Source organism: Pleurodeles waltl, chromosome 2_2 (assembly GCF_031143425.1).
Source record: "Pleurodeles waltl isolate 20211129_DDA chromosome 2_2, aPleWal1.hap1.20221129, whole genome shotgun sequence".
Taxonomy (NCBI): domain Eukaryota; kingdom Metazoa; phylum Chordata; class Amphibia; order Caudata; family Salamandridae; genus Pleurodeles; species Pleurodeles waltl.
Window position 1 is genome coordinate 993,278,768 of NC_090439.1, and position 16,893 is coordinate 993,295,660.

At 41.5% G+C, this 16,893-nt stretch overlaps 1 protein-coding gene across 2 annotated transcripts in view; it reads right to left on the reverse strand.

The window, feature by feature from the left end:
* TMEM65 (transmembrane protein 65) overlaps positions 1–16,893 on the reverse strand; it is a 188,875-nt gene that overhangs the window by 125,680 nt on the left and 46,302 nt on the right. Inside the window, exon 2 of one of the 2 annotated variants that reach the window (XM_069220716.1) lies at positions 4,590–4,664. The exons of the other annotated variant lie outside the window; for it this stretch is intronic. Within the exon in view, the coding sequence (XP_069076817.1) occupies positions 4,590–4,664 (75 nt within the window). The remainder of the gene's footprint in view (positions 1–4,589; positions 4,665–16,893) is intronic. 2 annotated transcript variants of the gene reach the window in all.

Here is a 16,893-nt window from a genome sequence, read left to right on the forward strand (position 1 = left end):
TCTGCAATGTTATTGAATTGTTTTGTTCTAATAAAAAAAGTTTAAAGTTACCTTTGATTTCTCTGCTCAATACGTTTCAATTGTATTATAGTACTGCAAAATTGAGTAAATATGGCAGTTGTGTCTTCAGGGAAATATGCTGCTTCATGTACATGTATCTATATGGTACTATGGTTTCTCCATTGCCAATTTTCTGTAGCGTAAAAGATTACCAATTATCTTGCTGTGCAGCTATGGTTACTTGTCATGCAACAGTGAGGTGTTCCTACAGAGATTAGTCATTGTGCATGCTGTAATATACGGAATTTTGATAGAATGGATAAGTACTGGCACACTCTAATACATACTGCTATCAGCCACTGTGCACACTCCATTACAAATAGGTGTTGCCAATAGGGAGGCATCTGAAACATGTGAGTATTTCTCCACAATCAAATATGGATACCAGCTGTCCGGGGAGCGGGAGGAGGGTGGAGGGGGAGGAGGGTGGAGGGGGGGAGAGGAAGAGGAAGAAGAGAAGGAGGAGAGAGCTCTATTTTTTTACTCTACTACGTACACTCATGGATATGAACAGTGGTATGTGCTGAGAGAACAGTTTCAACCCACAGCCTACTTTGCATATGTATATTACTCACCTGAGAGAGCAAACTACCTGTGCCCTTCACCTCGTGGTGAAACTTTTTACGGATGCCATTCTTCTGAAGCAAAACAAGCATGCAAACATAGGTTAGAAGTTGGTGCACACACTCTTCTATGTTAAGTATAAATTATCATGCTGACATGATTCTCACTAATAACTCAAAGCTGCTTACAAAAGTTAGTATCTATTACACAGAATCTTTCTTCTGTTGGAAGATTGTTCTGCAGAACCAAAATGTTGTATGGAGCATAATGAACACAAGTCAACGGTCACTCGTACATAGAGTTACTCTTGAATGCAAAAATTTAGAACGTGTTCAATACCTCTAAACATCTATAGTGCATTAGCAGCACATGCGTTTTATAAACACTTACACACTTTAGCTATAACCAAGCTGCACAAAAGTATGCAGAATTATCATGATATTTACTCGCCACTATATAAACTGTAAAACAAATTAGCAAACTCATTAGATGTCATCATTGATGTAATTTGAGAGGTCATCATTGATGTCATGTATACAACACAACATGTCATGAGTCATGTCATATGTGAAGTCATAGGCAGTGCATGGGTGGGATGCCAGTTATAGTTAGTGCTGCTTACTGGTGAATTTCTGTGGGTTTATTTTTTAGTTCAAAACATTAAGGTTGTCACTGAGAAATTCACCTAACTACAACACTACTTTAATCTTTTTTATAGTAAATTTTTGAAGATGTAATTTTTTTTTTAATCAAAATGACATTTTATTACACCTTACTATAACTTTAACCTTTGTTTTTTCAGTGAATATATACACACACAGGATATATACATATGTATATATTTCATGTTTTGTGGTTTTTAAATCGCACAACATCCAGTGGTTAAAAAACAAATTTCACAAGGAACTGAAATGTGAGAAATATTTAGATTATGTGGCACAAAATGCAAATAATGCATTACATGTGAGATAGAAATACAATTTTTGGTGAAATCTACAGATTTTGTAGATTGTGTGGCAAACTATGTAGCAAATTATGTGCCAAATGCAGAAAACGCAAACTTTTGGTGGTATAGTCACCTAAATCCACTGTTCCTTACCATTGCCTACTTTTAAAAAAGGTAAACAAAGCCTGAACATTCTAATTCCAGTCGATGTCTTTTGCTAGCTGTGACTTGATGAAAACAGCTTTTTCAAGCTAACATGTAATATAAAAAAAATACATTAGGACTGCCATGTCTAACTTAGGCATTTTATGATTCTGGTGACATTTACAAAACATGAGGAAAAATTTCACTAGAACCGCTCAATAGCAATATTAGTTCTTAATTTGAAGCAGGATGCAGCAACAGGTAAAAAGTGACTTTGACCTGCTTCTCTGGGACTCGGAGAATGAAGCTAGCAAAGGAGGAGTGTGTCACCCGTTACCCGCCCCAGTGCCATTTTCTCAGTTTGAACAAGCTGCAGGGGTGAGTAGCTGCACTCACTGTCTGCAAAAAGCAGCTGGCCAAAGAGAAATGGATGAATTGACACCTTCTCTTGACCACTTCTGTACCCTGTTCTCAGTTTAGAGCTAGGTGCAGTAGCGGCTTCCCTGCCAGGGCAAGGGGGCCATATTCCCCATTTCACTCGAGCAAGAAAATGGGTATTTAAGGTTTAGTCTTCCCCTGCATGTCAGCAGTGATGGGGGTGTGGGGGAATCAGGCACACAGCAGGAGCTAACCCAAAGTTCAAAGTTTAGACTTTTTCACCCCCCTCTCCCTGGCCAGTGAAACAGATCAGGGAAAGATATGCTCAAGTGGGCGAGTTTACCTACCCACTCTGAATAATGCAAATTTGGGCTTTGTGTCCTGTGCAGTTTTATTTTGTGTCCATTTTACTTTTTGTAATATTGTTTTCCTCCCAGTGTTTGTGAACTTGCGGAGAAAAACACTTATGAGTGTCCTCTGTGCATGTCCAAAGAGTTATGCATGCACATACATACACTGTCCATGCATGCCTATTTTGGTGTTTGAAATATATCTACATTTTGACATGTGCATTGGATACACACATTTCGCTCTGTACCTTCAAAATTGCTGCAAGAGGTTTTTTAAAAAAAAGAAAACACAAATGACCAAACATTGTGCATTAAACTGTGTCGAAGAAAAAAGAAAAACTGGTGACCATCCATTCAGGGGTCTTGGAGAAAAAAAACACAAATGACCAAACATTGTGCATTAAACTGTGTCGAAGAAAAAAGAAAAACTGGTGACCATCCATTCAGGGTTCTTGGAGAAAATGTGTGGCACAGGTTTTATTTAGAAATTTCCCTCACAGACATGAGGAAAATGTGTGGTTTTAGGCACTGATAGAGGTTTACTATATCTTCTGGTTTAAAAACAAAACATATTTGAACCACAAAAGTCACACAACCCTGGCACCTCCAGTGGTCTAGTTTTCAGAAGGGTCTGGGTATGGCAGGTTTCCTGGGTGGTGGCTGAGCTAGGGCCCAAAATCTGCAGATAGCCATGTTAAAAAAGAATGAATTCTGATGGATAAAATATGTCTTTAGATCACATTAAGAGGCGCATTGTGTCTCTAGCGCTACAGCAAGCCATTCAAGTGAGCTACTATTTTTACTGGGGGGCTGTGGGTACAAAGAATAGTAGAACATTTGATATTAATATTGGATTCTGCGCATTTGTGCGTTTTCAAAAATTGGAGCCAGAATGCAAGAAAGAAGACGTTTTGTAAAACTCCCTTTGAATCATGGTACCCATAAATTCAGAAATGCATAAATAGCCACTGCTCCTAAATGTAGCATCTGATGTATCTTTTAGAAGTATGCAGGTTTCCTTCTTGCCAAATGTTCACTCTTTATATTTCCTCATATGAATTACTCTGTATACAATGAATAACCATTGTAAGGTTCAACTCAGTTGCTGGCTCTGGGTGTCTCAGGTTCATGCAAAACCTGCAAACCCTATATAGTCCTCCACCCTCCCCCCGACCAGAATAGTTGAGCAGACATAATGGTATATGGCTCTTGGAAATCGAACATCATGACAAATTCCAATAATCACGTTGACACGTCTGTCCTTTTCCTACCCATTTTCATTGTTAGATTCTTTGGGAAAACCCTGAGGGATCTACATAAATGAATCCTTGCTGAATTCAGAAGGGTGTCTACTTTTCAGATATATATGTGTTCCGTCATCACCAGTGGGTTTCACACCTGTTTCCAATACAAACTGGAACTACAGTGAAACCCAAAAAAATTAGTGTAAACTTAATATAAACGGCAAAACTGCTGTAAAAATAGTTTTTGATACAGCTCTCTTTATATCAGAAAGTGGGGAAGGTGTCGATTTTAGGACACCAAAATTTTTGTTAATGTCATTTTTGGGGGGGAAAAAAATTGCACTTTCTTGCACATCACCTTTTCCCACTCCTCCCTCCGCCCACCCCCCCAAAAAAAAAGTACCTCTATTTCGGCTATCCACGCAAACCCTGGGTACCCTGAGAACCCTCATGGTGTTGGGAAAATCGGACACAAACTTGGCGTGCATCCTTTACGTGGAAAAAAAGTTAAGGAGACGTAAACGCTAAGTACCCCAAAATAGCAAAAAAGGGGTCAGCAGTGGGGTTAAAAAAGCCTCAGCGGTTAAAGGAGTAAGAATTGGCGCAATGTGTCTTTTCAAATGGGAATACCTAACAAGTAAATGAAAACAGATAAATCTATTTCTAAAATTGAAAAAAATCATTACAAAATCGGACAACACATTCAGAAGAAAAGCACACATTTGCTGGCAATAATGCAAATGCTAGATCTCAAGATCGGAGTGCAAGCGTTAAATATGCGTTTCTATTCCATTCCAAAGCAAATGTGTCAAATCAGCAAAAGGTGGCATGCAGCAACCGTACAGTTTTGTATTCGCAGTCTGAATCACAGATCACTTGCCAAACCAAACATCTTTATCATACCAAAATGATTAGAGGCCTTAAAAGCGGACGTCTGCTTCTCAAGGGGGAAAAGAGGAGGTTTTGGATATCGCGAAGCTAGAAATATTTTTGAAATACGAAAATTAGTCCCAGATTATAAAAAAAATATATATTTGACGTATTTTAGCAAAACAGTTACATAAAGGCAATATTCACAAAATAAGTTACAAACATACTCGAGTGCTCCGCTGAGTTCCAAATAATATTGTAAATGACTGGTCTTATCACTAGAAAGACATGCAAAACCGTACTTTCTCAGTTATCAAGAGTTCCTGAAAGCTATTCCAGCATTTCACTGAATGTAGTCATAGAACTCTAAATGACTAGTTTCGCATATACATTGACATTAGCAATTTAGCAAAAGGTTTGGTGGAAACAGATGCAGTGTTTAAACTCTATTTTTTCTGTTCATTATATTTTGCTGATCATGTAAAACAGTTGACATATTAGATCCCATGTGACATTTGACAAATATTAGTTAAAAAAATTCCTTAACTAAGATCAAGAAGCATTAAAATAATTTTGAAAACCCTGCAACATATGAAGTTACAAATCACCTTTTAACCATTCCGTATATTACATACAAAAGTAAAATTAGCAGTTAGGTATCAGAAATCCTCCAAGTGAAATATACAGAAAAACTTAAAAATATCATGGAGTGCAATTCACAATATCTCCAACCGAAAAAGCTAGAAAGAATTATGTCAAATGTTCCCAACTTTTAGGACTTTACTGGGGCTATGTGTGCTAGATACGTAGAGCACGGCTGAACACAAGAAATTCACTTTGTAATGAGATAGTAGCGAAGATCCATTCATACAAGATTTCACAGTTAATGAAAGAAAATAATTTTATTCCACGGTAAAATAAAATCATCCCAACATTGCATTCTTGATAGCAATTTAAGGTTGTAATTCAGAAATCAAAATCTTCAATGTAACAACCATATTCTAAGACAGTTTTAGTTAATAAAATACAAAGACATTCATTCATCCACACATCAGTAGGCACAGGTCACAAAAACGCATTTTGGATGGGCCCTGTATTACAGAATGCAACCTGCAGAAGTAGCCAATAGGTCTGGTTATTGTGTATGTGTAAATGCATTTTTTCCTACTTTTTTCAGTGTGTGTCTGCTGTAAGGATGGGTGACTAGGCAAAGGTGATAATGAATCAATAGGTAAATAGATGGTTGGATGGATGAATGAATGAATGGAAGAATGAGAGTGACTGGATGCAGTGATACTTATCGGGTGAGTGCATTTACGAAGGAGAGAGGTGGATGCAAGAATGAATAATTGACCTCTATGCCCATTGTAGACTGAAGAATGTGATCAATTAATAAACAAACTGTACATTGGCTGATAAATAGGAGACATGGTGATTTGAGCCCAGTACATGATGAAATAATCATGGCTCATAGGGTTCGGTGTATAGAGAACTGGCATAAGATTGATGCTAATGACTGTGTTGTGATTAACCTTAGGAGAGCATATATTGTGGGTTCCCTCTTAGGGATGCTTAACTCCCTTCTTTTAAGCTATAGCAAAACAAAGGTGATTCCTTTGGGGTACTTTTACACTCCAAGTATCTGCCAAACCCTGGCTTTCTGCAATACCAAGTCTGCAATCTCCCCCCTTCTTTTGTATTGTGTCTGTTACTAACAAATAAGCTGCTTGGGCACAACAACATGCCATCAACTGACAAGGTATCTTTAAGGTGTTTAACCTGTGTTGAGTCTATTGAAGGCACTTTGACTTCTATCAAAGCTCATTCACAAGGCGTGATCCCTCCAACTGAGTTTTCTAATGAGGTTACTGGCGCACTATTTTCGATAACCGTCTATAGAAAAAACATTTTTGTTTGAAGCCTCTAAAATTGCCTTCTAGAATACTCTAAATAATCCTGACTGGCAATTTTTATAAGTGGGTTTGATCTGATTTTCCTTCAATAAACCTGGGCGATTTGCCCTCATTATATTAATGGATTCATTTCATACAACACTTCTGCTACCATATCAACCTCAGGTAGACCATGGGGAGGGTGGAGAGGGAGAGAAGGACTGCTTACTCTGGTTTTAGTTTCCTTTACAATGCAAATCACTTTTTTTCATGCCATATATGGTGAAGGTCTGAATTTGCTTCTTGTGAACTGCTTGTAGTTTGTATATAGTTTATATCCCGTCTCCCAAAAGCCAACTTTTATTGGCACGGGTCACCATGGTATTGTTGATTTATTTATGGTTTTCATTTGATTTTGATGTCTATAATTCTGATTGTATTTGAAAATGCTTTTAGTAACCACAACTGGCTTTAAATTACGTTTTGTTAAAAGGTGCTCCTCCGTGCAAACTCCTGTTAAATCACATTCATTATTTCTTGAAAAAAACAAGGGAGTTTTGATAAAATGGGAACATGTTGATAACCAGGTTTATTAGCTGATCTAATATTAAGAAATAATGCTGATTTTTTGCAATGCTGATGTGGAGATCGTTGCAATTGCTACACTGCTGTGTGTGGAACGATTAAAAAAAACTTTTGACTGCTCCCCAACGACACTGTAAGAAGAAAACAGTCGGATAGGTTTGACTCTTACTGCTCGCACGCACATCAGGATCTTAAGTACTAGGCCTCCCCTGTACACTTCAAAGGGTGCTCTGATTCACTGAGATGTCACAAGGAAGGGGCTTGGGCACACCTCAGGAAGAAGGGGCTGATACGAGAATCATAAAGAAAAGGACAAAGTAGAACTCTAGTCACTCCCATAACCTGTGTTGTGGGACTATCGGCTTCAGAGAACTCCCTGCTGTCACATACTGCTTTCCAAAAGAAGGAGGAGTTGAGGAGTATGCACTTTAAAAGAAGCAGAGCCTCAACATAACACCTCAAAGACTCCGACCCTAAATCACATTTTGTGTCTGGAAATGGACTATAAGAAGATGTTTAGACCCCAAAAACTGTCGTCTGCCAAGCAGAGAGAGGGGCTGTTTAAGAAGCGGAAGCTTAGCAAGACTTCTGCTTGTGACTAGGAATGAGGGCCAATGCATTTAAGCCAACTGCTCCCAGAGCCTCAGCACCAGCTCCTGTCTGCTTGCCAAGAACAATGTGACCTGTGAGGAAGAGGAGAGCTTTGGATGGGGCAAGGTCCAGTGGAGAGCCCTGTCGAGTGGACTACCTGTGTGAGGTGGGAGGAAATGGCTGTTACAGCCCGCTAAGTCTGCGACCCTGGTATGCTGGTATGAAGATAGCCATTTGAAAGACTGCAGTATGGTTAAGGATAAAGCTTTGCACAGTAGGAAGTGTGTCAACCCTGTGTGCCAGGAGGGGGGGGGGGGGGCACCAGTGTAGAGACTGTAGTAAGGGTTGAAACTTTGTGCAGTAGTGGTGTGGAGGCCCCATATGCCAGAAAGGGCCGCCATGAATAACTTTGCCTGGAGCCCGTGAACAGGAAGCAGTGGTGACCCTGTGTATCGGGGGAGGTCTGCGGAAGCACCAATGACTACGACTTGCTCTACTCCGTCGGATAAGTGAGTCCACCGTGGGTCACTGTTTTTTGTCCTCATTCACCCTAGGCAGTGCACAGAACTCCCTTTGCTTGTCAACCGACACATGGGAAGTTACTTTTGGCCAGGGGTTACCCTCTCTTCTCGACCAATCCTTAGACTATCTTGAGTCCCCAAGGATTTCAGAGTAGGGTTTGTAATCATCGGATCAATGACACAAAACCATATAAATTTCAACAAATAAAAATAAAAGTAATGTTACAACCCTCAGTGGTCTTTTTTCCAATCCAACAATGGTGCCCAAAAATCCCCTCGCACCTTATCCTTTCCCCCTAAAGCTTGATCCAAATCTGCTATACTTAGTATATCTCTAAGCCATTCTACATATCCTGGCGGGGCCGTCGACATCCATTTCCTGCATATTTCTCATCTCCCCAACACTATTGCATAGAATACTAACTTTTTCTCTCTCACCGTAGCCGGCCGTCCCAACCAATCCTGGACTTGCCCGAAAATTATCAACCTTAAGGAGGCCTCTATTCTCTGTTTCAGAATACTCGAAATTACTCCACATACTTCTTCCCAGAAGTGTCGGACATCCAAGCATTCCCAAAACATATTAATATCTGTAGCTTGGGCCGCCCCACATTTTGAACAGTTCACCCCCTGGCCTCCTTTCATTTTAGATAATTTATCTGGGGAGATGTAAGCTCTATGTAGCGTGTAATAATGGTTTTTCTTTAGCACAGCGGGTTTCACTGTACCATGGAGCAATGCTAATGACTCCTTCCACCACCTTTCAAGCAGTTCTTCCGAAAAACAATCTCCCCACAGTTTTGCAGGAAGGTCAAAATCGCCATCTACCCCTTCCAGGATCCCCCAGTACCAAGCTGACACTTTGTGGGGGCCTATTAAAGGGCTCGGGATAATCACATCCAAAGGGTTGTTCTTACCCACACCTTCCTTAATCCCTTTGGCCCATTCTCTAACTTGCAAGTATTTCCACCTAGACAAGGCTCCTCTCGTTAGTAACACTAATTCTTCCCATGAAAGCAGGTCTCCTTCAAAAAACAACTCTCCCCAGTACTCTACTCCCGCCTGTTTTAACGGTAGCGCTAGTATGTCTTGAAAACATTCTGGAGTACCCGGGGAGTCCCAAATAGGTGCATTGGAATTATAATAGGTTAGTTTTACCAATCGTCTGATCCGATACCAACATTCCGCTAGGCCCCGCATCATTTTCAGCCTTATCTTCTTGTAGAATTTGGGTTCCCCAAATTTAAAAATAAAGTTTGTTGACGCACCCTTAATGTTGGAAGCCATTGTTTTGAACATTAGACCAACTGTTGTAGAGTCCGATGCGGAAAAAACTCTAAAGTTTTTTAAAAGGAAAGCCCATGCATAATATTGCAAATCCGGTAATGCCAGACCTCCCTTTTGCTTACACCGCCTCAACTTTCTCCTTGAAATTCTAACCCCCTTAGAGTTCCAAATAAAATCGCTTATTAGGCACTGCATTTTTTCTATATATTTTTCCTCATAGGGAGTGGAGAAGTTGAAAACAAGAAATTCCATTTTGGGAGAATAGACATTTTTACCAGATTGACCCTGCCTATAATAGACAAAGGGAGATGGGTCCAGCCTTTTAATAGACCCTTACATTCCAGCAGTAATTTAACCTGATTCCTCTCTACTAGTTGATCAATGTTTTGAGGTATCAAAATTCCCAAATATCTGATTTCCTTCTTACAATGTACTGATTTATAATCCATATTCCATGCCATTATCTCTGTTTTTTCTACATTCACCTGATACCCTGAAATCTTGCCAAATTCTTCCGCAAGCCTAATAGCCTCAGGGAATGCCGTTGAAAGATTATCAGTAAAAAGCAAAAGATCGCCCGCGTACAGAGATAATTTTTTCTCCCAGCCCTGACAACGGAAAGGGGAAATCACCCTGTTTCGCCGAATCTTTCTTGCAAAAGGCTCCATATACAAATTAAACAATACAGGGGATAGCGGGCAGCCCTGTCTAGTACCCCTTGCAATAACAATTGGGCCAGTAAGATTCCCATTCACTAATATTCTAGCGGTAGGGGCCTTATAGATTTGGTTTACTACCCCACACACATTAGTTCCCAGATTAGCCTTCCTTAGCAGAAACTTTAGATAGTCCCAATTTACTTGATCGAAGGCTTTAGCTGCATCAATTGTAATAATCCCCAAAGGGGAATCGAGTGATACCGCAAGGTCTATTGCTCCAATCAATTCGTAAGTCAACTCGTGGAGGTATCTACCTTTTGAGAAGCCCTTCTGATCTGAGTGTATTAAGTTGTTTGTAATTTTATTTCAGTCTGTCCGCTATAATTTTAGAAAATAGCTTATAATCACTATTCAAAAGTGAGATAGGTCTGTAAGATGCACGGTTAGTCGGGTTTTTACCCGGCTTCAAAATCAACGTGATAACTGCTTCATTCCAAGAGAGAGGCATATCTATCTCATTAAAAAAGATTCTACCAAATAATTCCAACAAAATCGGGCTTATATGGTCCCCTAAAACTTTATACACCTCCACCGGGATACCATCGGGGCCCGGAGCTTTCCCGTCTTTGCCCCCGCTAGGGCCGCCCTTACCTCCTCAACCGTAATAGGGCCATTTAACCATTCCCGAGTTTGTTGCGAAATCTGTGGCAAGGTATCTTGAGCTAGCCAGTTTTCTACCCGCTTTGCTTGCCCATCCACCTGTTCCGTATACAGGGATACATAAAAATCTTGAAACACACGTTCAATATCCTCCCTATATATCAGTTTTTCACCTGTATCCTTGATCATTATTTCCTTAATCTGGCTCCTAACCAGATCTGATTTGGCTTTCCAAGCTAACAGCTTCCCTGAATTTTCCCCATATTCAAAGTGTCTTAATTTGCTGACCTCCCATCTTTTCGCAATGCGTGCCTGCAAAATATCAGCCAATTGCGATCTTAACTCAGCCAATTCCACTCTTCCAGTCTCCTCTTCCTGCGACCCAGACACTCTACCGACCAACACTTCGGTTTTCAACAGCATCTCCTGCTCTAAAGCCCTTATTTTGTCCCTAAACACTTTATATTTGTAGCATGCTATACCTTGGAGTACCCCTCGTATTACTGCCTTAAAAGAATCCCAAACCACTGATAATGGTGCCGACCCTATGTTAATGTTAAAGTAGGCCTCGGATTCCCTACGTACATACAGCAAGACATCTTCATCTAATAATAGTGCACGCTCCAATGTCCATCTTCTAACCAGCCTTCTCTGTGGAGCAGACAAATGCAGCATTACTGCCGCATGATCCGACAAATGTGGCGGGAGATATTCGACTTCTTTAACGTTTTCCAACAACCTTTCATCAACTAGGAAATAATCAATACGTGACGCGTGGCTATATTTCTTATTAAAAAAGGAGAAGGCTCTAGCCTCCCCTTTCTTCTTCCCCCAAATATCACACAGACCTTGGTCTTTCATCATTCTCTTTAAAAAACATTGCGCTTTGGGTGTACCCAAGGACCTACAAGAGTCAGACCTATCCAGTCTATTGTCCAGAACCACATTAAAGTCACCCGCCATAATAACTGAATCTGAAAATCCAATAAGCTGAGAGAATACTTTCCTTAAAGGTCCGCTATCGTCGCAGTTTGGGCCGTAATAGCCAGCCAGAACTAAAGATATTTCATTCACCTGTAATTTTACTATAATCCACCGACCAGCTTGGTCTGTCTTTATTTCGAAAATTTCTGGTCTGGCTTGAAATCCTTGCTTACTTAAAATGGGTACCCCCCTAGTATGAAAATTATGGGAGGTGCAGAAATACGTTTGCACCCACTTTTGAGTGCGAAATAACTCTTTACACTCATCCTCCGCCAAATGAGTTTCCTGCAAAATTAAGATTTGCGCCGGGGAATCCTTTAAATATTGAAGGATTCTATTACGTCTCGACTTAGTTCTCAGCCCATTAATATTCCACGAGAGAAGTTTTATCATAAACTTACCCTCCCCCTGGCCCATGCCGATTTTAGTCATTTAAGATTAACCCACCACCCCACCACCTAGGTGAACAAGAAACAATTTCTGACCTTATCCCCAAAAACTCACCCCCTTGTGCCCCCCCCCCCCTATACCCCTCCCAGGGAGAACCCCCCCACTATGTCAGCCACCATGGGCCTGATTTTAGAGTGCCCTGCCTACCTGGGTGGGCCAGAATTCAAAAACTTATTGCAAATATTACACATGATCAGCCTGTTCTTTCCTAATAGCATCTAACAATTCATCTGCCTTATCTATCTCTCTTATATTATACATTTTGTTATTATGCATTATTCGCAAAAAAGCTGGGAATTTCAATTGAGCCGTGGCTCCAAGTTTTTTGAATTCATCTAGCCTTTTTCCCAACTCCCACTGCCTGTCCATAGTGATTTTAGATAAGTCAGATCTGATCTCAAAAGTCACATTATCCATCTTTAATGCCTTCTGTTGTAGCGCCTTGGTCAAAATTTTCTCTTTTAGATGATAAGTTAAGAAATGAACTAAGATTTTCCTTGGTTTTGTACTGTTGGGCCGCCTCGTGAAGGGATCCCGGTGAACTCTCTGAATGTCTCTTTCGATCTCTTCATTACTTTCCTCCAACTCACAGACCGATTTGATTAGTGAGACAACGTATGACTTAAGATTTACTCCTTCTGCTCCTTCCGGAACTTTTAACAATTTTAAGTTGTTCTTACGTGAGTGGTTTTCCAGATGCTCGATCCTAACTTGTAAGCCTTGTTCTTTTTCACTCAGGCCTCGGATTTCGTCCTTGTGGAGCTTCAACTCCTCCTTTATCCCCCCCACTGTTTCCTCTAAAGTCTGGATCCTCTCCATCAAGTTATCGATTTTTTTTTCCAATACCTCGCAAGCTTCTCGAATTTCACCTTGATTACACTCCGAGCTTGCAAACCCTTTCTTTATATCCTCCGATATGGAGAGGATCACTTCCTCCATAGAGGGGGTATGCCTCAAATCTGGGGGGGGGACTAACGACTTGTGCTACTTGGCCTAATTCCTCCTGTCGTGGAGTGAGCTGCATATCACCTTGACATATCATATCAGCAGCCATGCCAGTTTGTGTATTCTCCTGCAAGGATGAATTTGCAAATAAAGGGGAAAAACCTTCTTCGGCCTCCTTACCAGCATCTGTACCACTTCCAACGTCTTTAATCACAAAAGTATCCATTTTCCCTTGCCCCGGCACTAGCACAATATCTTCTGGCCCAGCCCTAAAGTAAAACCTTAAAGAGGGTGTCAGTCTATGTTTTGTTTTTGTTTTTCCTTCAATCCCTTCTCTTTTTTTCTTTGGGCAGTTCGCCAGAGCCAGGGTTTTTCCCTTTCCCTTCAGCTTCCCTAGGCTATCACTAGCCACCGGATCCCTTCTGTCCCCCTTTATTCCCAACCCCTGCCCCCCTACCTGCCATAAGTTGAAGGAGGGCTGGGGAGGGGCGGGGCGGGGGTCTTCTCCTCCTCTCGAGCCTTGCCTAAGGCTTCAGCACCAGCTACTTTCTCGCTGGCTCTTCTTAGTAACTCAAAGGGAGCGCGAATAACCGCGCTACCAAGCTCCCGGGATGTCCTCCCGGGAGCCTTGCCGGTGCTGGCGTTTCCGGGATTCCCCCGAAGGGGAATCCTTGCCGATCCTCTGCGCGCCCGATGGAGCTCCAGTGTGGCACGTCCCCAGTGCCGGAGTCTCCCGCCGGGTGCCTCATCCGGGTAACAACGCGAGCGGCTCTCCGAAAGAGGCGCTTCCTCCCAACACATTCGGCCGATCCTCTTCGCATGGGGCCACGCCCCCCCAGGTACGGCAGACGTCACGTCTAGCGAGCTGCGGCCGTGACGGCCCTAACGCAGCCCGCCATGTCCTCCTCTCCGAAAATCACCACCGTGGGTCACTGTTGCTCAAGCGTTGAACCAAGAATAGGATTGTTGTAGTCATCCCTCCCTCTGACCTCTGCCCCCTCCCCACCTACCCAAAATCGGGCAGCATGTGAATACTTTCCCTGCAGGAGAAGCCACGGGAAACATCCACTCGCTGAAAGAGTAAGACTGTGAGGGAGAAAGCCTGCACCCGGCAAAGGCAGCCACCGAGTCCGCATACTGCTGACTCGCCTGATTTTGGCTAGAGCTGTGGGAAGCACCTGTGAACAAGGCATACTTTTACAAAAAGTCATTGCAGCCAATATTGTTTCAAGCAGTATCTACTGTACAACTTTTTTCAGAAATGTGAGTTCCTCCAAACTAGCAACGTCAAGGGCCAAGTGAGGTTTCAGTATGTTCAGAGGGATTGTGCACTTGGGTCTGCTTCCCCTTGAGTGTGGTTTCTTATTTTTTCTTTATATCCATATTTTTTCAGATAATGTTTTGTATTCATATTTGATGTATTTTAGAATTGTTCTTTGTAATATGTATAGGAGAAAACGGCGATTATTGTGAAGCATGTGCAATTAATAAAATATTAGTCTTTCATGCAGGTTATTTTTTGGCTGCATATGTATATCGTGAGCTCCTTTGTGATTATTCATTTATTATCCTATTTGGGATTTATTCCTTTTTTATATTATTTTGAAGCAGCTTTGCTTTTTGTTTGCTGTCTTTTCACCTGGTGGGCTGCTTCGATATTTTTCTCAGGGACCCTCTCTTCTTGAAATACTCCAGGATTCCAAACACCTGTCAGCCCCGTGGGAGCTCGCTGCTAAATAGAGTGCAAGTGCCCAGGAACACTACTGGCTTCAAGTCATAGGAGACTCTTGGGACTGACTACTAGTGGGGGATACCTTGGATGTTACCAACAGTGAGAAGGGTATAACCACCATCTCTAACAAAAAGAGTGAGTAAAATGGGGAACCGCTAGACACTAGAGGCACAAACATAAGGGAGGACCGTGTAGTTTAATGCTGAATTCTTCCTTTGTGTGGTTAGCAGTAGAAATAAAATACTTTTATGAAAAGAAAAAAAAAGTATTTGTCTGGACAATGATTTATTCCTGAAGCGGCAATCATTTTGAGTTGTGAGCCCGCGTTTACTGATCTGTATCCACAGCACCCCCATTCCCTATCTGAGGATGCCTTGGACTGCTCGACTATGTTTAACACTGAGAGTCAAGTACAAAAGGGGTACTTGGCTCAGTTGCACAGCATCCATATAGGCCAGGACCCTAGACATCAAGAGTAAAAGGTCTCAAGCAAAACGGTTGAGCCCTGTAACCCAAGCATACCCTTTCGCCCTCTGAAAGGGTTACTGACAATAGGGGACTCATTTTACTGAGGTTTACTCATCAACCTTCCTAAATAATGAGAGTTAAATGTAGCGTGGGGCTCATATGAGGGTAAATCTGCAAACAGACTCTGATCTCTCTGACGTAGCGGCAATCGCAAATCCATCATTTTGTGCTCATCATGCCACCCCAGTTTGGACCCAGCCAGCCATATGCAAATCAGTCTGGACCCTCCTTCCCGTGGTAACAGTCCAGTCCGAACTGCCAAGGGAAGCAGGGTCAAGACTGATTTGCATATGGCTGGGTCCAAACTGGGGTGGCATGTTGAGCACAAAACTATGGATTAAACCTAGATCTGTGACTGGGGTGAATGTTTGATATGTTCCACTTTCTGTCCACCATCTGTTCCTTAACTTTCTAAAAGTGACATTTCCAGAACTGTGTCTCAAAACCAAACTTTACCATTAAAGAGGACTTTCAATACAATTCTTTAGAGACCAAACTGCTCCCAACTGAAAGTTATCACTTATTAAATAAGGTAACCCAATGTTATCTTTTGGTAAAGGTAGGACGTGCAGTAGCGAAAAACTAATTTAAAGCATTTCACTACCAGGCCATATAACCCATCCAACTTTTTAAATACACTGGACCGTACCCTATGAGCCATTTAGGGCCTACCCTAGAGGAGACAAATGTATTAAAAAGAAAAGTTTAGGCCTGGCAAAAAGTTTATGTTGCCACGTCAAAATAGCAGCTTACAATTGCACACACAAGCTGCAATGTTAGGCCTGAGACACATTTTAAAAGGCTACTTAAGTCAGTGGCACAATAAGTGCTGCAGGCCCACTAGTTGCATTTCATTACAGGTCCTGGGTATATGTTCACTAGGGATTTGGGTGAAGGCAAAAACTTTGGGGGTGGCCCAAGAATTGGCGGCAAGTCCAACATTGGCTGTTTATGAGACCAAAGGCGGCGAGACTGCTACCTATGGAGCAGTCCTCAGGTGCTTTAGCGATCACCCTGGCATTGAAAAATCTGAAAATGTGTTTCTGAGGAGGCTGCTGGCAGACCCATCTAGCACTTAGACTGAACTGTGCCACTCTGATTTGGGGATTGATTACATCTCAGATTTTATCAAATTACGTACTCCTAATGTTGTATTTTTCTTTATGGAGTAAGAAGGAAGCAAAAACTTTAATCGGCTGCAACTACCCAAATGTCTAAAGTTAGATAGAGTTGCCAAGATTTCATTGATAGCATACGTAAAAAAATAAAATAAAAAAAACACATTGCACTAGCCTATGCATGCCGAAACTCTATTGTAACACAAAAGCCATTTCTAGTACAGCTTCCGCAATATCCACTCCTTCGTTTTGTGCAATAGTGCTAGAGAACCTACTGAATTTTATAAAGATACAGTTGGGGCAAACTTACCTTTAATAAAGACAACAGCAATGGAATTATTTCTTACTTGGGTAACAAATACACAGCTCAGATATTTTCTTACAA